The sequence below is a fragment of the Saimiri boliviensis genome, chromosome 1, assembly GCF_048565385.1.
Source record: "Saimiri boliviensis isolate mSaiBol1 chromosome 1, mSaiBol1.pri, whole genome shotgun sequence".
Classification (NCBI taxonomy): Eukaryota; Metazoa; Chordata; class Mammalia; order Primates; family Cebidae; genus Saimiri; species Saimiri boliviensis.
In genome coordinates this window covers 150552010-150575989 of record NC_133449.1, presented here as the reverse complement: position 1 = coordinate 150575989, position 23980 = coordinate 150552010, and the positions used below count along the sequence as shown (strand labels likewise).

Genomic DNA, 23980 nt, shown 5'->3' with positions numbered 1-23980 from the left:
GGCGGGGCTCGGATCGCACCGTGCCCTCCCGGGCCGGGCGCCCGAAACCCACCTCCTCCCTCCGCCCCCCTCTCCCGGGGCTGAAATGAGGACGCTGGGAGTGTGAATGGAAACGAAGGCCGGGGAGGGGGTTCCACGTGGGCGCGGGTTTCATCCAAGCCAGTGACCTCTTGGTTAAGTCAGTCCTGCGATTTCAACGCCCAGCCCCGGAAAAAAACCTGTGGGGATCCATGTCTCCTTGTTTTTTTCTGGGGACCTGGCGGAGAACGGGGCGGGACTGATAGGGGGTCCCTGTCCCAGGCTGTGTGGGCTGCGGGGCTCTGGGGCGCGCGGTGCCCCAAGTCTCCCCCGAAGGCGGCTGTCGCGCGGCTGCACAAGTTTTCGCCTCCCTCGCACGGCCGCTGTTGTTGTGGTCACCATGGCGACGGGTCGCGGTTTTATTTTTAATAGCGGCCGGCGATTAGAGAGATGCCTGCACCGCTTTCGCCTAAGCTCTGCGTCCCGCGGGTGATGCACCCACGCCCCACCCCAGCCCCCGCCTCGCTCCAGCGCCCCTTCCACGTCCTCAGGTGGCCCTAAACTCAAGCTGTGCACACCCGTAGCTCCAGGCCGGGCAGGGGAGCCGAGGGAAGCACCCATCTAGGCCCCCAAGAGGCGGCGAGAACCACCAGGACCCCGCCAGCAGGGACGGGTCCTCCATCCCCAATACAACGCGACCTTCCTCCTTGCTTTCCACACCGTCACCCGAGTCTTCTAACCCCAAAAAGGTGTTCTCGATCCCCCTCTGTCTGCGAGAGGTCCGAGACCTAGCAGGACGGGGTGCGTGCGACTCCGGAATAACTGACGGAGGAATGAGGCCGGGTCTGGCTCCTCCCAGAAGCCATCCAGTGGGTGTCCCTTCTCGAGCCGCACAAGTTCCCCCTGGAGGGACGAGACCTGGCTTTCAGGTGCTTCTCAACGTGTCCAAGGTTCCCTTTTTTCTGTCCGGGGCCCGCTTGGTCCTGACCACTCAGAGGGGGTCGCGGGCTGGGGCTGCGGCCAGAGGGAGGGAGAAACCTGGGGAGGGAGCCTGCAGGTGTGTGGAAGGGGCAAGTAGACGCGACTCACTGGGAGCAGTGGGAGAAGCCCCGCCTGCCACATATTTGGGGGAAGGCGAGCGCCCCCGAAGCGCCCTCCGGACTCGGCCTTTGAAATGCTAGAACCGGCGGAGCTGGGGATGAAAGACCGCCCGCGGGGCTGCGCCTTAACCGCCTTTGTCTGCAGGAAGGGCCGCGGCGGGGGCGGGGGCTTAATCCACGGGATTGGGGGTGACGGCTGGGGCGGGCGTAGTTCTCCTCGGCTGCCCACCCACGGGAGCTTCTCCTAGTCTCCAGAGGCCTAGGCCGTCTAGCTTGAGGGTCTGCACTACGCGCTTCCCACCCCCACCCTCCCCCGCCTCCGCGCTGAACCCGGTACCAGGGCGCGTAGACTCCCCCGGCAGGGCACTGACGGGCATCTAGACCCGGAGTTCGGGTCCAATCCCACCTGGTCTAGGGAGGTGAAATCAACCCGCCCGGGCGCACCCGCCCTTTTTTGGCGTGGGAGCCGTCTAGCCACGCTCAGACCTCGGCCTCGGCGCGCGTTCCTCCCCCGCATAGCGCTCGGAGCTGCGCCTCGGCCGGAGGTGGCGCTCTGCGCGTCCCGCGGATCCCGACGCGGGAGGCTCAGAACCCGGGGACCCTCACCGGTGGCTCCTTTTTATTCCACCCCCTCGACTTCCCAGCTCAGAGCGTGGCCCTGCCTTCGGCGCGGGAGTAGGGGTCTGTGGGGCGCGGGGTCCCACGGTGGGGACGAGACGGGCTGCAGCCCCTTCCCCCGACCTGGGCTCGTTCCCAAGTGGAAATGTGGGTGGAGGGTCCTCATTCAGATGCCCCGGGCTTCGGATCCTGGGCGGGGGCGCGTGGCGGCCGCCAGGTGAGTGCCCCAAACCCGTCCCCCGCCTTCCCCAACGACTGACTCCCCCTCCTTTTATGGAGAGGGGAAGGCTGGGGCCCTGGATCCCAACCGTGGAGAGCGGCCGGAGCGCCGGGGCGGGGGCGGGGGCCGGCTCTCTCGCCCTTTTTGGCGCAGCAGCTCTGGGCGCTGCCCGCTGCCGCCGCTGGGGCCCGAGAGAGGCGAGCCGGCGACGGCGGCGCTTCTGCGGCGGCCTCCTCCCTCCCCACCCGGTGCCGCAGGATTGCAGCTGGCACTGGAGGGTGGGCAAGCTCGAGGGAGGGGCACGGAGCCCCGGCGCGGAGCCGGGCGCGGGGCTTTGATGGATTTAGCTGCCTGCGCGAGCGCGTGTGTGCTCCCTGCCGCGGCGGCGGCACCCGGGCCCTGCCGGGTCCGCACGAACCCCGCGTGCTTCCGAGGTGCGGGTCCGGGGCCCGGAATCTGGGGGAGGCGGAGGGGGGGGCGGGGGCGGGGGAGGGGCGCGGCGGCGGCGCTATAACCCTCTCCTCGCCGCCGGCCGGCTCCACACGCGCGCCTTGCGGAGCCCGCCCAACTCCGGCGAGCCGGGCCTGCCTGCGCCTCCTCCTCCTCCTCCTCTCCCGGCGGCTGCAGCGGCGGAGGCGCCGACTGGGCCCTGCGCCCGCCCTCAGGCCCGCGCGGGCGGCGCAGCGAGGCCCCGGACGAGTGGCGGCTGCCAGGCAGCTCGGCCGCGGGCGCTGCCCGGCCCCGGCGGGCGGAGGGCGGAGCGCGGCGCCGGAGCCGAGGGCGCGCCGCGGAGGGGCGTACGCAGGCCGCCGGGCCGCGCCGTGCTGGGCCGCGCTGTGCCCGGTCGGGCGGCGGTTGCGAGAAGAGGCCGGAGGCGAGCGCGGGGCCGGCGGTGGGCGCGCAGGGCCGCTGGCAGCCCGCGGGGAGAGCGCGAGCCCGCAGCCGGGGCCGGGCCGGGCGTCCAGACAGGTGATAGGTGGCGCGGCGGCGGCCCCAGCCTCCCTCCGGAGTTCTTCTCGGGGGCCGATGCCCGCAAATATGCAGAATTACCGGCCGGGTCGCTCCTGAAGCCAGCGCCGGAGAGCGAGCGCGGCGGCGGCCAGCACCGGGAACGCACCAAGGAAGAAGCCCAGCCCCCGCCCTCCGCCCCTTCCGTCCCCACCCCCTACCCGGCGGCCCAGGAGGCTCCCCGCGCGGCGGGCGCGCACTCCGTTCCTCCTCCTCCTCCTGGCTGGCGCTGCCTGCCTCTCGGCACTCGCTGCTCGCGCCGGGCGCGCTCTGCCAGCTCCGTGCTCCCCGCGCCACCCTCCTCTGGGCCGCGCTCCCTAAGGGATGGTACTGAATTTCGCCGCCACAGGAGCCCGGCTGGAGCGCCCGCCCCGCGGCCTCGCCTCTCCGCCGAGCCGCCAGCGCCTCGGGACGCGATGAGGACCTGGGCTTGCCTGCTGCTCCTCGGCTGCGGATACCTCGCCCATGCTCTGGCCGAGGTGGGTGCCGCCCCCGCGCCCAGTCTCTGCGCCGGCTCTCCGGCGCACACCCCCCGCGCCCGCCCGCTCGCCGGCTGGGACGCCACGGGCTCTGCAGAGAGCATTTTGGTTTCTGCTAGGGTGGTCGGTGTTTAAATTTTCCCAACTGGGTTCTATTTTCTGCCATGCCTAAGTGTGTGTGTGGGGAGTTTCCAGCGTGTTGCGTCGCTCTGCCTCGGGGGGAACCGGGGATCAGCGAGGTGGACGAGTGGGGAGAAACTTCGGGGGGCGCCGGGGCCTCTCCGGCGAAGGGGAGCTGGGGCTCTGCGGGCGCTGCAGCAGCGGGGTGCGGGGAGCGGGGAAGGGGGTGTGTGTGTGTCTGTGTGTGAGCCGGCGGAGCCTGGGGAGGAGGGAAGGGCGCCCGATAAACAGGTAGGGGCGGCTGCTGCGGAAGCCCCTGGCCAGGAAAGGTGGACAGCGCCGAGCCGCAGCCCCCAGTTCCTGGTGCCCAAGCCCAGCGGGGCGCAGGGCCGGCGCAGTCCCGCCCGCCCGGGCCTGCTTACAGGTGGCTGAGCGAGGAGAGCTGGGGCCGGGCCAGGCGCCCGCACCCTCCCACCGCGGCGTCCCCGCCCCCCCATCTCCATCGCCATCCCCCGGAGCTTTGCTGTGATGAATGACTTTCCACAGCCCCCGGCGTGGGAACTTAGTGCTTCAGGCTCCCCAGCGACCCCCGACTCTCCTTAAAAATCAGGAAGGGGACTGAGGGAGGCCAGAGGTGAGGGTGGTCTCAGCGGGGCCCGGAGAGCTGCGCGAGGTGGAAGTTTAACCCTCGCTCTCCCTGAAGTGTTCTCCCAGCTGCCCGCAGGCTGGATTTGGGCGTCTCGGTCGGCGCTAGGGCCGCGGCTGGGCCGGAGCCCGGGGTGGGGCGAGTGTGTGAGTGAATGTGTGTGCGCGCGTGTGTGTGCGTGTGTGTGTCTGCGCGCGCGCGTGTGTTTGTGAGACGGAGAGACCTCTCCGCGGCTTCGGCCCGGGATTCCGGGCGTGAAATTTAAGCCCTGCCTGGATTAAAGTGTGAGGGCTGCCGTGACTCTCGCCGATCCGTGACGCATTTTAACTTGATCTTTCTAGATGTTGATCTCACTCTTAAATCAGAAACTCCCGGCCCCCTAGCTGCCCCTAGATCTTCTGTAACTGACACCCGGTCGGAGGGGCCGGAGTGCGGGGGCTTTTGTCTGAAAATGTAAAGGGGGGGGGGTCTTTGATTTTACCAAGGGCAGACCATGGATGGGGGTGGAGAATTCGTGGTCTTCTTCCAGCCCCACCCCCGGCTTCTGGTTCCAGGGCTGGGGCGAGGGCTCCGTGGGGTCTGGGGCCGGGGCTGCGGCCGGCGCTCGCGGGGTCTCCTCGGGCCCTGGGCCGCGGGCGCTGACCTTGTGCTTTCTGCTTGCAGGAAGCCGAGATCCCCCGCGAGGTGATCGAGAGGCTGGCGCACAGTCAGATCCACAGCATCCGGGACCTCCAGCGACTCCTGGAGATAGACTCCGTAGGTAAATCGCGCCCCTTCCCTCGGCTCGCGGGGAGGTGCGGGGCGGGCGGCCTGTGCGCCCCGTGCGCCCCGAGCTGGGGCCGGGCGGGGCGCCGCGCAGCGCACCGAAAGGTCAGAATCCAATCCCCGGCCCTAAGCGCCCAGGCGGATGAGTCAGGAGTTTCTCTTTCAGTCGCCACTTTCTCTCCCAGTCGCGGCCGAGGGCTGCTCGCTCGCCCGGGGATTGTTTTCGCCTTGAAGGAAAACGCCGCGTGTGTCACACAAAGTTCAGTTGCGGCGCCCTCGCCAGGTGTGCCGGCCCTGCGCCTGCCCTGGGGCCGGAGGAGCGTCGGGAGCCCGCCCAGGCCCTGGGCGCAGAGCCCTGGCTAGTGCGCCGGGCGGGCAGCCCGCGGAGCGAGGCCCCAAGGGCAGGCGCGGCTCCCGGACCCACGGGCTGGCGGAGTCGGCCCCCGGATCAGGGCCCGGCCCCTTTGTAATCCCTGGGAGCTGGTGCTGCGTTCTTGCCGCAGGGCTAGGCCTTTGTGGCTGCGGGAGGCCGGTGTCTTTCTATGTTCACTGCCTAATAAAAAGCCGGGTCTTGGACGCATCTGTTGCCTGGGGGCAATTTTTGCGTCTCACTCTCAGGCCCTGAGGCCGAGCCTCTAAAGAAAACAGTTTATTTGCAAGCACAGAGTTTTGGAGCGAATGTCAGCTGCAGAGCTGGACTAGACACGGGTTGGCAAGGGTTAAAGGGGCTTCTCACACCAGGGGGACCCCGGTGGACCACGTTGGGTGGGAGGGGCGAGGGTGTAGGGTGGCCGCCCGCCCCCTCAGGGCTAGATAGCCCCTTCTCAGAAGGCGAGGTCTTTCTTCCAGGTCCTTGTGGCGCCCTTTTCAAAATGTGCACTTGGCCGGGGAACTCCAATCTGAGCTTTAACCAGGGAAATCCTCGTGTGGCAGAACTCGTTAGCGGGTTTCAAAAGGGGGCCTGCGATAAACTTGTTAAAAAGAGCAGCTGAAGGCAGCAGAACTGGAAGAAGTTACGTGAAATGAAGACTTTTCTCTCCCTGCAGAGGACTCTGGAAAAGGGGGGGTTGTGGGGGGATTAAGTGAAATCACATGGTCTAGTCATTTGGAAATTTGTACCTAATTATGGTGGTGGAGAGGCCTGAACTATTTTCGTTTCATGCCAAAACCATTTTCTAACAAGGCCGATGGTTTCTGTAGTTTCTTGACCCAGGAAATCCCTGGGCTGATCCTTATCGGGGGCGGTAGTGTTTCACTCCAGAGCACAGTTGGGCGGGGGGATTTTGATCGGGTCCCTCCATGGATAACTCTGGGGAGAAGGATTTGGCTCTGGTTTGTGTGTGTGTTGGGGGCCACTTGTCTGAATCTCGATGGTCTTGGATGGGTTTGGAAAAGTGGGGAGACTGCTTCCCGGAGAAGGTTTCAGGCCTATTTTGGGGGGGGGGGTGCTCGCAGATGAGCCTCCTCCTGGGACTGTCTTTGGAAGCCGCAGGGAAATGGGCCATTCACTTTCTGTTGGGACTATTCTTATTCTGGTCTTGGCAGCCCCGCCTCCTCCACCCCCACCCATTATCGCCTTCAGCTTTGCGGCTCCGTGGGGTTATGCTGATGGCATTCCTGACCGGGGGCTTCTAGGTCGTGGGGTCCAAACTGAAAACAACTAGGATGCCCTAAGCTAGTCCTCCTGGCAGGTTTCAAATTCCCCTGCAGCCACGTCCCGGGAGCTCTTTCCTCCTGCCCCTGGGAATGAAGGGAGCAGATCTCATCAGCCTTCCGGTCTCCGTGAGATGTTTTGGGGTCTGAATGGGATTCTCCTTGTGTCTGGGAGGCTGAACATGGGGGTGGCATCTGCCTCCTCTCTCGCCCCCAGCCTTGCTGTGGGAGATCTTTTGTGACTCAGGGGGGTCGCCTTCCTCCTTGTCCAGTCCCCTCCCCAGGTCTGGGGGGAAACGGAACCAGAGGAACCCACAATCTCTGGCCTGAGGAATGGAGAGGCCCGGCTGCTTCTCCAGCTTGTAGGGGGTGTCTTTTCCTCACCTCCTGCTCTCTCATAGGGAGGGTTGTCAACTGCTTGTGGTCAGTTCTCGTGGGGTAAGCGTCCCTCCGGTTCCTGGACTCCCTTTTTGATCTAGAGGTGCTTCTGGTCTGTCACTGGCAGGGGACAGTGCAGGGCTCATGAGGAAGGGGCTGGGTGCTGGGAGAAACCCAATGTGACAGCTTTCCCTTGGAATTCCCATAGAACCCTTCCAGGCTGACATTCTTGGCTTTGGGTGCCCCTGAGGCCTATGCTGTAGGAAACAGAAAAGAGGCTTTTAGGAACCCCAGGTGTGTGCCGCAGCTATGCTGACTCCTCCCCCAAGTGGGTGGGGCTTTGTGACTGGCATTCGGCTCCTGCCAGCTTGCAGGCTGTGTCCCATTATACAGTTGGGGACACTGAGCAAGGCACTGGCTGGGGTCTGGGCCACTCCTTGGCTGTGGCTGGAGGAGCAGGGACCCTGGGATTCCTCACCATCCTGCCAGAGCCGGAGCATTTTATTCAGAGTGTGTGCCGGAGTGAAGAGTGAAGGTTTTTCACCTGTGGCTTGTAGATCAGAAGCGAGCATGTCGTCTTTCAATGATAGGCAGCCGGCATTTAGGGCTTGTTTGTCCTGTGTGCAGGGGCAGCTGGGGAGCTTTGTTCCCCTAAGCCAGGCATGCCCAAACTACGGCCCGTGCGGCCCCCTGAGGCCATTTATCCGGCCCCCCGCCACACTTCAGGAAGGGGCACCTCTTTCATTGGTGGTCAGTGAGAGGAGCACAGTATGTGGTGGCCCTCCAATGGTCTGAGGGACAGTGAACTGGCCCCCTGTGTAAAAAGTTTGGGGACGCCTGCCCTAAGCAGTCTGGCCTGGTGCCCGTGGGTCATTGAGGGACAGATAACATAAATATCCCCCTCTTGGGCCAGTGGTGTCAGACCAGGACTGATGATTGGAAGAGTCTCCCCGTCCTGGAGTTGACATTGGGACATCCGTGCCTAACACACAAAAGGCAAAGCCTCCTCCTGATTAACTGTTCCGGGAGCAGTTTTAGGAGTGATTCTTGCTGGCCAGGGCCATGTTTGGTGAGCTGTGAGTGGCTGCTACAATCAGTGAGTGATGTCTCAGCCAGCGTAGCTCGGAAGGGCGGCTTTGGAAAGCATGGCCCACTCTTGGCATCTTGAGCCAGGGGCAAAGGGGCGGGAGCTATTCCTCCTCTGTCTCTCATCTCAAGAAATTTGCCAACTCAGGCTTTCAAGGGGTCAGTGAACTAGTAGGGGTCCTGTCTTCTCTGTTTATTAAGCCAGGGCTAGAGGCCGGTGGGCCACAGGGCCTGTGCACTGTGAACGCAGACCACGAAGGCTCCTGCGAGACTCTCCTCCTTGTCCCGTTATATTTCTCTGGGCCTCAGTTTCCTCAGATGGAAAGAAGTGATAACAGCCACCGCACAGACAGACACTAACTCATCGGTAAAGTCGCTAATGCAGAGGTGTTACTACTGAATTTTCTGCTTCGACTGGAGAGCGGACCAGTCGCTCTTTGGTTTGGCCATGGCAAGATGGCCACCACCAGGATGTGACTCATAAGTGTCACTTTTTTATGAAAAACAAAACAAAACAAAAAAACGCTGCTGGTAACGGTTGATGAGAAATTCTTATTGCGTGAGTAGTTCTGATCTTATTTTGGGTCTCAAAAAAAAATTAGTGGCATTGGAACATTGAGTCATTTTCAGTAAAAAGGCTCTGGGCAGGCTTTTCTTTGCCATTCACACCTTATATGAGGTTTGCAGGTCTCGGGCGTCTTGGGGGCGTGGAGGAAGCTGAGATTTCTCCGGTTGATTTTTGGACAGTCATGGGTGCCTCGGTGGGCTGGGGAGAGAGGCCTTGGGCTGCTCGTCCCAGACCCAGGACGTGCAGAGCCCATTAGCCGTCTGTGCTAGTGACTGGGACGTCCGGAGCTTTCTAGAAGGGGTGGGGGAGATCTCTGTACCTCTGGAACATCCTGGCTGTGAGGCTCACCGTCTCAGTGCCTGTTTGCCCTTGGTTATATACCGGGGAGGCAGGATGGAGGGAGATGGGAAGAAACCCCTGAGCTGGTGTCAGGGGCCCAAGGCAAGGGGGCCCCGAGCCACCCGCGGTGCCCAGGTTTGCGCAGTGTCCATGGACAGGACTGTGGGTCCTCTTCCTGCTCCTGGAATCAGAGAGAGCTGAGACTCCCCCAGCCTGTCTGTCGGAGCCCTCAGTGCCTGTGACGGGGCCGGGGGGCGTGTGCACTGGTAGGGGTGGGGAATAGGGTTCTTGGTGCTGCTCCAGGGTCAGTGCTGCTCTTGGCTCTGGGCCTGTGCCCCACCCACACCTGTCTGCCTCGCTGTAAACACGCCTGGCAGATTCGGCCTTCTCTGCCCCCTTTCGCAGGCTGCCTCCTTCTGTCAGGCCCGGGGCACTCCTCGGTGTAGGCTCCACGAGAGGCCACATGCCCTTCTGCCTTTCCTTATGGCCACTGGCCCAGGAGTAGACTCATTTCAGAGAGGAGTGGGGTCTGGCCCACAGCCCAGTCTGGCTGCTTCCAGTGCCCCTTAAAGGTTAAGCCACTTTGAGGAGCGCTTCAGTGACGGGGAGGCGGGGAGACGTTCAGGCACCTGCAGAAACCTAAACTGCCTCTGCTACTCCCTTGGTCCAGACCCCAGATGGGTGGGGCCTGGCTTAGCCCTGCGCCCCTCAGGGAGGTGGGGTGAGCCAGGCAGCCTCTCCTGACAGGGTGCAGCCCTCACCTGCGCTACCCGGGAGGGGGCGCCGTAGAGGAGACCACCTGCAGTCCCTTCCCTGAAGGGCCCTCAGCTTTGTCACAGGTCCCTGCATTTGGGGACCTCTGTGCTAATGGGGTGTTTTCTGTAGCTTCATATCCTGCATATCTGAAGAGCCCTGGTGGGAATACAGGTTCTCCCAGGGGATCCCCTGCCCCTCATAGTGGGGAAGTGGGTCTGTACTGCCCCATCCCTGTTCCCCAGTGGCTCCGAAAGCTGGTCTGTGTGACATACGGCTGGACAGGCCCCGGGCTCAGCACACAGGCCTGGAGCAGTCACGGCGCTCTCCTTCTGCCTGCAGGGAGCGAGGATGCTTTGGACACCAGCTTGAGAGCTCACGGGGTCCACGCCACCAAGCACGCACCTGAGAAGCGGCCCCTGCCTATTCGAAGGAAGAGAAGTATCGGTGAGTCCAGGAGGCCGATGTGGGCAGGGCAGGGCTGGGTGGGGAGGGGCTGCCCACTGTCCGAACTCCACGGCCTTAGGCGAGCCACCCGTTTCCTCCTCCTTAAAATAGGCCTGGCCCTGGTGCCTCTGGCTGTGGCCTCTCTGGAGGCCTCCCTCCTTCGGGAGTGTCTCCTGCTCCAGCCTGCCTGCTCCTCCTGGAGTCCTAGTGTGGGCCAAGAGAGCTTCCAGGGGAGACGAGCCATCATAAATTCCTTAAGTGCCCCATCTTGTTGGGGCCTGTCCCCAGGAGCCTTGCTGGAAATGTGGCTGTGCTTAATTTCGTTTGCGGTGTAGGCACTGTGCTCCTGTGTGCCCAGGGGCTGCCCCCTCCACCCAGCCCCAGAGCCCTCACTGCACCCCGAGTGCCCTGCCCCATTCATGGCTGGCTCCGGGGCTCCTCCCAGGCATCCATTTGGGGGATATTTTCTCCCTTCTTACAGAGCAGCCCCATGTCCCTCCAGCCCCCTGAGAAGGAACTAGCAGGTTTGGGAGGCTCCGGGCCAGTCCCTGATTACTTGTCTGGGACAAGGTGAGGTCTGACACCCCAGTCCTGTGTCCTCTGGGCTCCCGCCTGTTGGGGTTGAGCCCTGGTGCTGTTCATGGCTGTGTGGTCCCGAGCAAGTGAACCCCCTTCTGTGAGCTGTGGTTTCCTCCAGGAAGATGGATTTTGTATCCTCCACCTTAAAGTGTGATGTGTGGGTGACTGGTCCCAGCTGATACCAAGCAGGCCCTCCCAGGTGACGTTTGCTGTGGGGGTTTTGCATTTTGCCCCCTTTAGACAAGTCTTGAAGGCCAGAGCGCCCCAGAAACTGCTGTAAGATGTGCTGCTAAGTTCCCCTGTGCCCCCTCAGCCACTGGCCCCACCTGGCCTCAGTCCCCCTCTCCACCTCTCCCCGCTAGGCACTGGCGCCACCTGGCCAGGTTCCTCCAGCCTGCAGGTACAGGGCCGGGCTCCTCTGGATGCATGGTGCTCCTGCCCACCCAGCCCCTGGGCCTCTGCACCTCTGCTCCCAACTCGGCCTCTGCTGCCTGGGGAGAATCCTGGCCTGTGGCTCACCCTGGTTGCCCCCCAGGCCCAGCTGGAGCTGCCGCAGCCATGGGGTAGGGCAGGGGTCGCAGAGGCCGGTGCCCATGCTGGGCCACACTGTGCTGGGTCACTGCTCACTGCGCCCCCGCCTTTGCAGAGGAAGCCGTCCCCGCTGTCTGCAAGACCAGGACGGTCATTTATGAGATTCCTCGGAGCCAGGTTGACCCCACGTCCGCCAACTTCCTGATCTGGCCCCCGTGTGTGGAGGTGAAGCGTTGCACCGGCTGCTGCAACACCAGCAGCGTCAAGTGTCAGCCCTCCCGCGTCCACCACCGCAGCGTTAAGGTGAGCCCTGCTCCCCAGGCCCGAGGGCCGCCCCTACCAGGCAGCCGTGGTCCCTCCTGGGAGGCCACAAGGTGCTCTTGGCATGGTTGGTGGGGGTGCACAGCTGTGCTCCCATCTCTCTGGCAGGTACACTGAGGCCCAGGGAGGAGAGGAGTGCCTGGGGGTGCAGGGAAAGGCTGGAGCTTCCATGCTGCTCTCTGGTGATGAGTCAGGCTTGCTTTCCATGCTCCAGACCACAGTCCAGGGGCTGTTTTCGGCCTTGCAGGGTGTCTAGCTGCTTAGCCAGAAGGTGTCTGGCATCTCTGGGCCCTGGGAGTCCTCTGCAGGCTCTTCAGTGGGGGACCGTGGTGCATGGCAGGAGGGGTGGGGGGCATGCAGAGGCTGCATTGCCTCTGGAAGTGCCTGACCTGTGGGTGGGGTCCCCCCAGTTGCCCTGCTAAAGCAACCCAGTAGAAGGAGAGAGAGTGCTTGGAGTGGGCCTGAGTCCAGACTTCCCTCCGAAGAATCCCAGGATGAGCCCGTCTTTCTTTAAGTAGCGGTGGTACCAGGGTCTGTTCAAGCTGCTGGAGCAGAATTCCATCCACTAGGAGCTGATTACCAACCAATGGATTTCTCAGCGTTCTGGAGGCTAAAAGTCCAAGATCAAGGCGCTGGCAGACTCTGTCTCTGCTCCGGCCCTGTTTTCTGGGTTCATAGATGATGCCTTCGTGCTCTGCCCTCAGAGTGAGGGATGGGGTGAACACGCTCCCTAGGTTGCTTTCTAAGGGCACTAATTCCATTCATGAAGGCTCCACTTCTGGGACCTGATCAGGCCAGGCGAGATGGCTCACATCTGCAGCCCCAGCCACCATGGAAGGCTGAGGCTGGAGGATCGCTGAGTTCAAGACCAGCCTGGGTAACATGGCAAGACCCCATCTCTACAAAAAAATACAAAAATTAGCTGGGCATGGTGGCGCATGCCTGTAGTCCCAGCTACTCTGGAGGCTGAAGTGGGAGGATCACTTGAGTCTGGGAGGCTGAGGCTGCAGTGATCTGTGATTCCAGCCTGAACAATAGAGCAAGTCTCTTCCTTAAAAAGACAAAAGAAAAAAAAAAAAAAAAAAAGGCCGGGGGTGGGGCGCTTAATGGCTTCCCTGAGACACCCCACCTCCTAATGCTATCCCCTAAAGCTGGGATTTCAGCGGAAGAATCCTGGGGGCACTGGCGTTCCGCCACAGCCTGACCTTCCTCCCCAGGTTGTGCTGGGGGAGGAACGGCAGCCGGGTGAGCTTGCTGTAGGGTCCTGAGTTGTTGAGGTCCTGGGCCAGGGCTGTCTGGCTGGGCCCCTTCTCCCTGCATTCAGGGAAGTGTGCCCAGAGACCCAGGGGTGCAGCATCTTGGCGGGGCTGGCTCTGACCTGTGTTCGCTCCTCTCTGGCCTCATTTTCCTCACCTGTGCAGTGGGTCTGAGGCAGGGACTCGCCCTTCTGAGAGAGCTGAGGCTGCTGCCATCCTGTTCGCAAGGAAGGTTCCCTGCATCTGGGGTCAGTCCCTATGGGGACATCAGTCTCTTGTTTTTAGGATGGGGTCTTGCTCTGTTGCCCAGGCTGGAGTGTGGTGGTGCGATCATGGCTCACTGCAGCTTCGGACTCCCAAGCTGAGACGATCCTCCCCACTAAGCCTCCCAAGTAGCTGGGACTACAGGTGCATGCCACCATGCCTGGCTAATTTTTAAATTCTTTGTAGAGTCTGGGATCTCACAGTGTTGCCCAGCCTGGTCTGCCTGGTCTGGACCCCCTGGGCTCAAGTCAACTGAGGGTTTGGTGACGACTGAGCCTGCTCTTCCTGGAATATGCGGTCACTGAAATGATGTTTGAGGATTTCAGTTTGGGGGCTACATTAGTAACCATTCTTTGACTTTAGAAAAAGAGTTATTTCATGTCCTCCCTGCCTCACTGTTGTGACTCCAGGCTCCGGAGGGAGATGGGGGGAGAGGGTTCTTTGTGAAGGACTTTGCAGCCAACTCTGGGCCGATTTCTTGTCACATGACCAGGCACTTTAGACCCATAACTGGGACTTATCTTGGCCTCTGGGGACTTGGTCCTGCATGGTGCCCTGGGTATTGAGTAAGCAGATTCCACATCTTACTGCCCGGGATCTCCAAGGCCAAACACTCCCCTTACAAAGCCCTGCGTGTTTGTCTGGGGAACCCTTCTCTCCTCAGAGGATATTTACCGCTGGGGGTCAGGGAAGGGAGGGGAGGGCAAGGGAGGGTCTAACTCGGGCCCCCAGGTCTAGGTGGCCCAGGCCCCCTGGACAGGAGCCTAGCACTGTACCCCCATCCTGTGTGCCTCTCTGGGGTGCAGACTCTGCCTTTCTGTGGGTCTCGGCGGCGTCCCTGGTTGTATGTTGGAGGCCCTTCTGAACTCTGAGTCTGGAATACTTGTGGTCTTATTCTCATGAGGGATTCTCATGTTAGTTCTGGGTGTGGGGGAAGCCTTGGATGTGTGGGGAGAGGGTCTCAGCCCATGGGCTCAGCCTTGGGCAGCCCCCGCCTTTCCCACCTTGCCTGTTGTGGGGTGAGGATAGGTGGGCCTGGCCCCACTGGGCAGTGCTGCCTCCCTCCCCCGGCCCCCTGAGCAGGCTGGGTGGGGTGGAGAGCCCTCCAGCACCCTCCAGCCAGTGCGGCATCAGGAGTGAGAGCCAAATTCCACCCCCTGCCCCTGGCCCAGCAGTGGCTCCTGCTTTGCTCTGTGTGGTGCTGGAGCTGCCACCAGGGCTCTGCCTCTGGGTCTCATCTGCCGGAACAGGGTCCTGGTCAGCCCAAGAGGGGACAGGGTGTCCTAAGGCCTCGGGGCTGTGTCCTGCAGCAGAGCTGGGTGGCCTGGTTTCCACCTCCTCAGACCCAGCCCCCCCAACATTCCGGCTTCTGGGAGGCGTCTTCTCCCTGCCCACCCATCCGAGGGTAGGAGGAAAACATCCAGCTTCAGACACGGGAGGCTCTGGCAGAGGGGACAAAGGTCAGAGGGAACAGGAGGCCCATTGTGGAGGCCGAGCCAGGAGGCTGGTCCTGCCGCATTGGGGATGGGGGTGGCTGTCAACCTGGCGAGAAGGAGATGGGCCCCAGGGCCTGGGACTTGGCGCCCGTGTGTGGGCATGGGGTCAGCTGAGGTCATCAGAGTTGGGGCTGGCCGGGAGGGGCTCTGGCAGTCTGTGTACCCAGGCTGGGTATGGCACCTCCTGCTTTCAGTTTTATGCCCTTCCGGTCAACATTCAGAGGTCTCTTGTTAGAAGATAGTAGTGAAGCCGAGAGTGGTCACTGCCCAGCGCAGGCCCTGCTGGGATCCCCAGATGAAACTGACCGATAGCCTGGGGGAGACATGGCCAGGGTTCCCAGCTGGGTGGGTGTCTCTTCACACTCTGCCTGGTGTGGTCAGCGCTTGGTCCCTGGACACCTGACTCTTCTCCAGACCCAAGCCTTGGGGGTAGGACAGGAGTGTGGGCCTGGACATGGACCATGGGGATGAGATACCGGCTGAGGACGGTGGGGGTCTGGCCTGGATGGAGCTGAGGCTGTGTGCCGTATGCGGAGCGAAGGCTGTGACTCCAGGGGTGTCCACTGTGACTCATGACCTACCTGCCCTGGAGCTGCTGTGGTGTTGGGGATGGAGCTGGCTCTGAGCCCACCTTGCTGGGCCGGCAGCTTCCAGAAGATGTGTGCTCACCTGGGGTGTGGGATGGGCCTCGGCACCCTGGAACAGAGCGGTTGGGGTGTTCTGGGTGAGACGCTCCCAGCCACGTCTCTGTTCACTCTCTGGGTCTGGTGCAGTAGTCTCTAGGTGGGCAGAGTGGGGGTACTCTGGAGCCAGGCTGGACAGGGGCCTCTTAACTGAGCTTGAGGCCTGGGCATTGCTTCCATTCTTAGCAGATGTCGGGGTGGTGCTGAAGGAGGTAGGATCTTCTTTTTTTTTTGAGACAGAATCTCTCACTGTCACTCAGGCTGGAGTGCACTGGCCCACTCTGGGCTCCCTGCAACCTCTGCCTCCCGGGTTCAAGTGATTCTTCTGCCTCAGCCTCCTGAGTAGCTGGGATTATAGGCGCATGCCACCACACCTGGCTATTTTTTGTATTTTTTAGTAGGGACCAGGTTTCATTGTGTTGGCCAGGCTGGTCTCGAACTCCTGACCTCAGGTGGTCTGCCCGCCTTGGCCTCCCCAAGTGCTGGGATTACAGGCACGAGCCACCACACCCGGCCGGGATTTTCTTAACCCAAGTCAGCATCCAGATTGAGTGACATTCTGATTCTCTGTCCAGAGACCCCCCGCTGGGGCCGTGGGGCCAGGGCTCTTATGGAGTCTAGGCTTCCTTTCCATGAAAAAGGTGAGAGGCAGCCCAGGCTAGGGATAGAGATTCAACACTGTGCGACCCTTGGCAAGGGGCTTACCATGTCTCTGCTGTGTGTTCTCATCTCTAAAATGGACCATGATGGTGTCCTCACGGGGTAGCTGTGAGGGTTACAGTGACGGGCACGTGCGGTCAGTCAGATTTCTTTCACGGCTAATACTTTGTCTTGGAGCTTTGAAAGGGTCCGGCTGTAACCTGGAGTTGGGGGGTTCCCCCACAGGGAGTGGCCATGCCAACCCCTCCTCAGGGGGTCTCTGCAGGCTTGGGGCCTGCTTTGTAGTAGCAGGGATCACCTGCCAGGTCTAGAGGGATGACGGCATCTCTGGGTTATCGTCCCAGGAGTGTTGAGGTGGGGTGGCTTATGTCCCAGATGAACTCAGCGTCGGGGATCGGAATGTCTGGTGTGATAAGGTACAGCACACATCTCTGGGATGGAAAAAGGGGGAGGGCCATGGGGACCCCCCACGACTTGGGCTCCAGCTTAGGGTCTGGGGGTCAGGGCAACCCCCCCGGGGGTCCTGAGGACATAATCGTCTCTGTTGTTTGGACTTGACCTTCTTTTACGGAGAAGGTTTTTGTGAGATTCCAATATTCATTATGTGTTCTTGGGAGAAAAATGCAGCTATTTCCTGGCCAGACAGAGGTGGCGGAACGGCCTGGAATCCTGGCATACTCAGAAACAGGTGCAATCATAAATCGCTGTTTGTTTTTGTTTGATAAAAACAGGCTGGTCTGAAGAGACAGTAGGTTCCCGGACGAGCGGCTGTGCCGTGTGCGTTTCACACAGCGCCCGGAGGGGCAGTGTTTCTGCTGTGTCCTGGGAGCCCACGCACCGTCGCCAGCCGGCCGTCTCGAGTGGACGAGAGCAAGCCTGCCCCTCGCTTGGGCATCTGGTGTCTGGCCAGACGGGCCGTCCCTGCCGAGCCGGGCCCCGGTATCTGCCCTGCCGAGGGAACTAGGTGAGGCCGCTTGTTGACCAAAGAGGCTGTGCCACCCGGAGGGTCAGGGCTGGGAGCAGAACACGGTGCCCTGCCCAAGCCCATCCCCACGAGCCCAGATTTCAGAGCCCACCTACCCCATGCCTCACCTGGCAGCCCCTGCAGAGACCGGGGTGGGCGAGAGCAGCAGGGTGTGGGTGCTTTGAGCTGGAGAGATGGCAGAATGTGAGGCTGGTGCTGTTCCACCTGCTGGGACCTGTGTCCAGGGCCTCCAGGGGAGGGGAGGAAGGCGCTCGGCCCTTGCAGAGGCAGGGGAGGCTGGGCCTGGTTTTGTGCTCTGGAATCCCTAGTTCCTTCCTACCTAGGCAGTTCTTGACTCAGAGAGGGCCGAGGACGTGCTTAGAGGGCTGGGGGTGGTTGAGGTCCAGGGTGGCCCTGCTGTTCCTCCTGGGACTTTGCTGAAGTTCATCCTCAGGCCCTTAGTGGGAGGGTGACTGGACCCACCCCCTGCCTGTGGTGGTCAGCACTTGGTCCCTGGACAGCCGAGTCTTCTCCAGACCCAAGCCTGGGCAGTAAGACAGGAGCGTGGGCATGGACGTGGACCATGGGGATGAGATGCCGGCCGAGGACGGCGGGAGTCTGGCCTGGACGGAGCTGAGGCTTGAGGCCGTGTGCGGAGCGAAGGTGGAGCTTCATGGCCGTGACTCCAGGTGGGGGGTGGTACTGTGCTGAGCTGGGGGACAGGGGCCCTGGGCCTGCAGCCTCTGGCTGGTTCTGGAGCCAAGGAGTGACCTTGGATTCGGGGCTCTGTGTTAGAATAGATGCTGGTGGCAGCCCACTCCTGAAAGCTGGCTCTGTGCTAGGTTCTGGGGGCTTCTGTGTGTGTAGCTTCATCTGTTCCTCGCCGCAGTCCCTGGGTGGGTGTGATCAGTTTCCCTTTTACGGATGGGAGGTGGAGGTGTCTGCACGGCCTGCAGAGTTCTCTCTCTGGAGGATTCTGTCCCGGGGAAAGGGGCACATTGCTGAGGGAGTTGGTGGACTGGTCCGAGGCCTCCCGATTGGAACAGCCCCATCCAGGAAGCAGCGGTGCCCTGGCCGCTTTCTCTCACGCTTCGTGACGCAGTGAAACCTCCCAGGCCAGGTTGTGTTTCTGAGCTGGCTCTTGACCCCAGGCGCCCCACGCCCTGCACCTGTTGAGCTCATACTTGGCTGTCTGCTCACGCCCCAGGCAGTCCAGACCACTTCACACGCCTGCAGGCACCCTTTGCCCTGTGGGTTAACCATTAACTCAGTAACTCAGCCTCGGACAGGCCTGGTCCCCAGTGCCTTAGGGGCTGGCTTACTTTCGGAGCCTGCCTGGTCCCAGGGTGCGGAGCTGACCTTCTCATGGGGGGTCCTGCTGATGACGCCCAGTCTCCAGAGCCCCCTCCCTCTGAAGAAGGGTGGGAAACATTCCCCTCCTCCTGACAGCCTAGGAAGTAGCGCCACTAGGCTGGGGGTGTCTGGCCTCTGGCTGGGATCTCCTCATTCACTTGGCGGCGTGCATTCCCCCACCTCTCTGTGCTCAGGGGTGACCCAGCATCTGTGTCCTCTGTTTCCCCATGAACAGTGAGGGGTGAAGTGGGTGATCTATAGGGGCTGATCTTGGACTTAGACCCTGCGTGGGCACAGATGGAGCTGGGTGCCTGGTTCTCCAGGGCCTGGGAGGGCAGGAAGGTGGTGGCTGTTCCCTGGCATGTGCACCAGGGGGCAGGCGGGACAACCTAGCGGTTAGGTAGAGGCTTAGGGCTTGCCTGTGCCTCAGTTTCTTTTTCTGTAAATGGAGATGCCAGTCCTGCCTCCTTATCGGGTGGCTGGGGGGATTGAATGAGTGCTGGGGTTTGGGCTGGGAGAGCCGATACTCTACCCGCCGTGGTTCCTGGCCATGCATTAGGGGTCTGCTGATGTCAGGAGTGTGTGTGCGTGCACACTGTGTGTGTGGAGTAGAAGTCCCATGACGGGGCCTGTGTGTGCATTATACATGTGTATATGTGTGTGTGGGGTGGAGTTGCATTCCCGTGAGGGGGCCTGTGTGTGCATTATACGTGTGTGTACGTGTGTGTGGGGTGGAGTTGCATTCCCGTGAGGGGGCCTGTGTGTGCATTATACGTGTGTGTACGCGTGTGGGGGGTGGAGTTGCATTCCCATGCACGGCCTGTGTGTGCATTATACATGTGTATACGTGTGTGTGGGGTGGAGTTGCATTCCCATGGGGGGCCTGTGTGTGCATTATACATGTGTATACGTGTGTGTCGGGTGGAGCTGCATTCCTGTGAGGGGGCCTGTGTGTGCATTATACGTGTGTGTTTGTGTGTGTCGGGTGGAGTTGCATATTCGTGAAGGGGCCTGCGTGTGCATTATACATGTGTATACATGTGTGGGGGGTGGAGTTGCATTCCCATGCAGGGCCTGGGTGTGCATTATACGTGTGTGTACGTGTGTGTGAGTGATTTCTCACCACCCTTCTTGAACGCCTGAAGTTCCCCTCTCTGGAAACTGGACTGGGCCGTTGTCTGCCTGCAGCTCCGCAGGAGGGGGCTGTGGAATCAGGACCCCCACGTTGTTGTTCTGTTCCTGGAGAATTGAGGGCCGGTGTGGCTCGCAGACAGGCAGAGTCCAGTTGGAAGAGGAGCGCCCAGCTGAGGGTTGGTTTGCGTTTGAGCTCTCTACTATGCCTGGCAGCCATGGCCAGCCAGCCTGTGCTGCTCCTGGGTGGCCTTGTGCAGCCTTGGTGACAGCCCAGAGTCCCTGGCCCAGGTTTCCCAGGTCAGGCCTCTCTGAGCCCAAGGAGAGCCTCAGACCTGGGGGAACCATGAGGGGACCCTGGGTGTGGGTCTGCTGGCCCTGCTGCCTGGGGGCTGGTGGGGTGGTGGGGCCCTCATCAGGCCGGCAGATGGGATTATCAATTGGACTCTCAAGTCCACAGCATCCTCGAGCTAGGATACAGCTGCAAGCCCCATTGCTGGGCCATGGCTTCAACATTTTTTCTTTCTTTCTTTTTTTTTTTTTTTCCCCCATTAATAGAGACAGGTTCTTGCTGTGTCGCCCAGGCTGGAGTGCAGTGGTGTCATCATAGCTCACTGCAGCCTCAAACTCCTGGGCTCAAGCAATCCTCCCACCTCAGCCTCCCGAGTAGGCCGGGACTACGGGTGCCGCCATGGCTCACTAATTTTTAAATCATTTTTAGAGACAGGGTCTTACTGTATTGCACGGGCTGGTCTCGAACTCCTGGAGTTAAGTGATCCTCCCACTCTGGCCTTTTAAAGTGCTGGGATTACAGGCATGAGCCACCGTGCCCGGCCTGGCTTTTAAAATTTGTTTAATAATAAAGTGAGCATTTGAAAACATTTCCCAACTGCACATCCACATACAAGCAAACACTTTCCCTGGCCACTTGTGTCCCAGAACTCCCAAACTCCCATACCTTGACTGTGTGTGTCTCCTTTAGACCCCCAGGCATATGTGAACCTTTGGGTTTATTTTAAACAAAAATAGGACAAAGGTACAAAATGTCATGCTCCAACGCCAGGCATGGTGGCTCTCGCTTGAAATTCCGGCGCTTTGAAAGGCTGAGGCAGGAGGATCACTTGAGTCCAGAAGTTCAAGACCAACCTGGGCAACATAAATGAGATCCCATCTCTACCAAAAAAATATTTACAATTAGCTGGACATGGTGGCTCGTGATATAGGTTGGAGGCTGAGGTGGAAGGTTATCACTTGAGCCCAAGAATTCTGGGCTGCAGAGAGCTATGATTGGCCTGGGTGACAGAGTGAGAGCCTACTCAAACACACCCCCCCCCCCCAACACACACACACACTTGCATTGCAGCTTGTAATTTTCTCACCTGCTGCTCCCGCATGCCCCACGATAAGGCAGCGTTCCTGGGAGGAGGTCAGAAGTCAGGGGTCAGGCTGCTCTCTCCTCCCTGCTGGCCTGTCCCTGGCTCCTAGCGTGTCATGTCATCTGAAGCTCCACGCAGGCGTTCATGGCCGGGTTCTGTTCTCTCGGGCAGGTGGCCAAGGTGGAATACGTCAGGAAGAAGCCAAAATTAAAAGAAGTCCAGGTGAGGTTAGAGGAGCATTTGGAGTGCGCCTGTGCGACCACCAGCCTGAATCCGGATTATCGGGAAGAGGACACGGGTGAGTGGCTGCCTTCATCGGCATCTAGGTTGGAGAACGGGTCCTTGGAACCTTGCTTTTGGGGTGTTAGGTGGCCCCTGGAGCATGATGCTCGCTGCCGTGAGCATCTGGGCTGCTGTTGAGGGATCGTTGGCCGGCTCCCAGGCCAGATGCCTGCTGGGGAGGCAGATTCCCTGCCTGCAGGTGTCCGGTGGGGAGGGTGGTTCAAGCCGCAGCATTGGCGGGAGAGGAGGTTCAGGCCTCACTGAGTGGGGCTGCGAGTGCATGAGACGCCCGACTCGTCGGTGGGCTGCAGGACTGAGCCGAGAAGAGTCTGCAGAAGGGCCCCTGCCTGGGTGGGCAGGAGGAACAGCTTTGAGGACTGCAGCCACGCTGGCTGGCCGGGGGGTCTCTTTCACCCCGACGGGCGGACTCCACCTAGGAGCAGAGTGGCCTCTGTGCCCTGCTGTGTTGGAGCCCTGGAAGCACGAGGGGACTTGGAAGGTTCTCCATGCCTGGGTGCTGGTGTTCTCTTGTGGAAAGATAAAGAAAAGCCTTAGATTATTTGATGGCCGTCCCTCAGTCCACTCACCGCCCTGCCCTTTCGTTAACAGGAAGGCCTAGGGAGTCAGGTAAAAAACGGAAAAGAAAAAGGTTAAAACCCACCTAAAGCAGCCAACCAGGTAGGAGCTGTCCGCCAGACATGCTGAGTCCTGCAGGGCGGGGAGGTGCGACCAACTGATCACACCAGCGAATCACGCTTCCTGTCTCGCCGCGCGCGGCGGGCACATGGCCCTGATTGGCCTTGATGGTGTCTGCTGGGCTTGGGTCTCCTCACTCCCCGTCCGTTCCTGCCTCGCAGAACGCCCTGGCCCACGGCTCAGTCCTGCTCGGGAGCCTGCCTCTAGCTCTGTCTTCTCTTTGTTGTTGATTGGGGGTGCAGGAGCATTGTACACGCGAATGGAACAGGTTGGGCAATCTGAGCAGCGGTGGGACAGCTCTGACCACCTGGTCCCTCTGGGATGACCCACCCCATTTGACAGATGAAAAAACTGAGGCTTAACAGAGATTACAGACAAGGACTGCTGGAGGCTGAATAGATCTGGAAATCCTTTATAAAAGCTGCAGGGCTATTGTCTACTGTGTCGGAAATTGCATTTGGCTGCTAATAACACCAGATTGCACAGGTCGAGCTTCGTGACACTCATCTAAAGGTGGGATTGCAGAGCAGGGAGGGTAGTCCTGAGGTACCATCGGGGTCCCTCTTCTGTCTGGCTGATGGCATCCATCCTTAGTTGCCTCGTGGCCCAAGGTGGCTACTAAAGCTCCAGAAATCACATCTGTGCTCCAGGATGGAAGAAGGAGTGGGGGTGGGGGTGGGGAAAAGGGCAAAATAACACCTTAGAGAGCTATCCTGGAAATCCCTCCCAGGGATTTGTGTTTTTCTGGGCTGCCATCCCTCCACTGCAAGGGAGCTTGGGAAACAGTCTCCTATGGAGACACGCTGCTTCCCAGGTGGAAATGGAGCCTCCCAGTGACTTTTGTGTTTTTCTGGGCTGCCATTCCTCCACTGCAAGGGAGCTTGGGAAACAGTCTCCTATGGAGACACACTGCTTCCCAGGTGGAAATGGAGCCTGGGCAGCTCCCGTCATCATGGAGGAGGTGGTTTCAAGCATTTCTGGTCCTTGACATTGGCCCGCCCGGCTTGGGAAAGTTGGAGCCCCGTCTGGCCTGGTTCCTCCTCCCGGCACGTGGGACTCCATGGCGGCCAAAACAAATAGTTTCTTGAGAAGAGAGGAGGTTCTCAGGGAGAGGGTGTCTGAGAACCCTGGCTCCTGTTTGCAGTGTGGGACCTGGGCCTGTGGGTGAAGTCCATTCATGAGGAGCCTCTTGGGAGGAGACTGTCCACTTGGGTGGGTCTTTGAAGCAGTCCCGGACGGCTGGTCAGCCTTGATTTTGTCTGCTCAAAGTGTGTCGTGGCGGGTGGTTTTGTGCCTGCCTGCGGGTCCTGTTTCTCCAGAGCATTAGGCTCTGGCCTCCGTGGGCCTGCCTGACAGACCCCACGGTGAGAGGCTGGTACTCCTGTTTCATCATGCCTGGCTGGCATTTATGCTCAGCCTGTAGGCGGCCCACGTGTTGGAGTGTGCAATGGATGGGCCACAGAGGATGGGGAAGAGTTCTTAAAGAATCAGCATAGGTCTGCCTAGTTTGCAGACTCCTGTCTGGCTGGTGGCCTCCATCTCAGGGTTGTCTGGTGCCCCAAGGTGGCTGCTGGAGCTCCAGAAATCACATCTAGGCCCTAGGCTGTAAGAAAGAAAGTCAGGGAGAAGGGCAAATGAACCATTCTTGGCCTCAGTTTTCCCCATCTGTACAATGGGAGAATGGGGCTTGGTCTCTAGACATGTTCTTCTGTGAGATGCTGTGAGCCTAATCCCAAAGCTGGTCAGGGTACTGCCACATGGCTAATGTTGGCAAATGTGATTCTGGAAATTTCATGAAAACTTCAAATCCCTGTGTGCCCCTGATTGGGTTAAATGCTTGCACCCTGTTTGCCTCCTACACTGCCATGTGTGTGCTGGGTGGTTCACTTGGTCGGTGGTCTCAGTGTCTGTCTCTCCTGTCTTCCTGCAGATGTGAGGTGAGGATGAGCTGCAGCCCTTTCCTGGGACATGGATGTACATGGCGTGTTACATTCCTGAACCTACTATGTACGGTGCTTTATTGCCAGTGTGTGGTCTTTGTTCTCCTCCGTGAAAAACTGTGTCCGGGAACACTCTGGAGAACAAAGAGACAGCGCACATTTGTTTAATGTGACATCAAAGCAAGTATTGTAGCACTCGGTGAAGCAGGAAGAAGCTTCCTTTTCAAAAAGAGAGAGAGAGAGAGAGAGA

The 23980-nt window shown here is 60.5% G+C and overlaps 1 protein-coding gene across 5 annotated transcripts; it reads left to right on the top strand.

Moving 5' to 3' along the window:
• The first annotated feature begins 1630 nt into the window (after window positions 1-1630).
• PDGFA (platelet derived growth factor subunit A) lies at window positions 1631-23980 on the top strand. Of its 5 annotated transcripts, none has more exons than XM_010331642.3 (8): window positions 1631-1953; window positions 3314-3443; window positions 4873-4965; window positions 10094-10198; window positions 11424-11611; window positions 20984-21110; window positions 21704-21772; window positions 23721-23980. In XM_010331642.3, exons 1-7 carry the CDS (start codon window positions 1882-1884, stop codon window positions 21757-21759), a joined length of 771 nt encoding a protein of 256 aa, XP_010329944.1. In that variant the 5' UTR covers window positions 1631-1881; the 3' UTR covers window positions 21760-21772; window positions 23721-23980. The 5 variants fall into 5 exon arrangements, with proteins under 5 accessions (XP_010329944.1, XP_010329945.1, XP_074262655.1 ...); XM_010331643.3 differs by having other exon boundaries at window positions 1638-1953; window positions 4873-4969; XM_074406554.1 differs by lacking the exon at window positions 1631-1953 and adding an exon at window positions 2331-2390 and having other exon boundaries at window positions 4873-4969.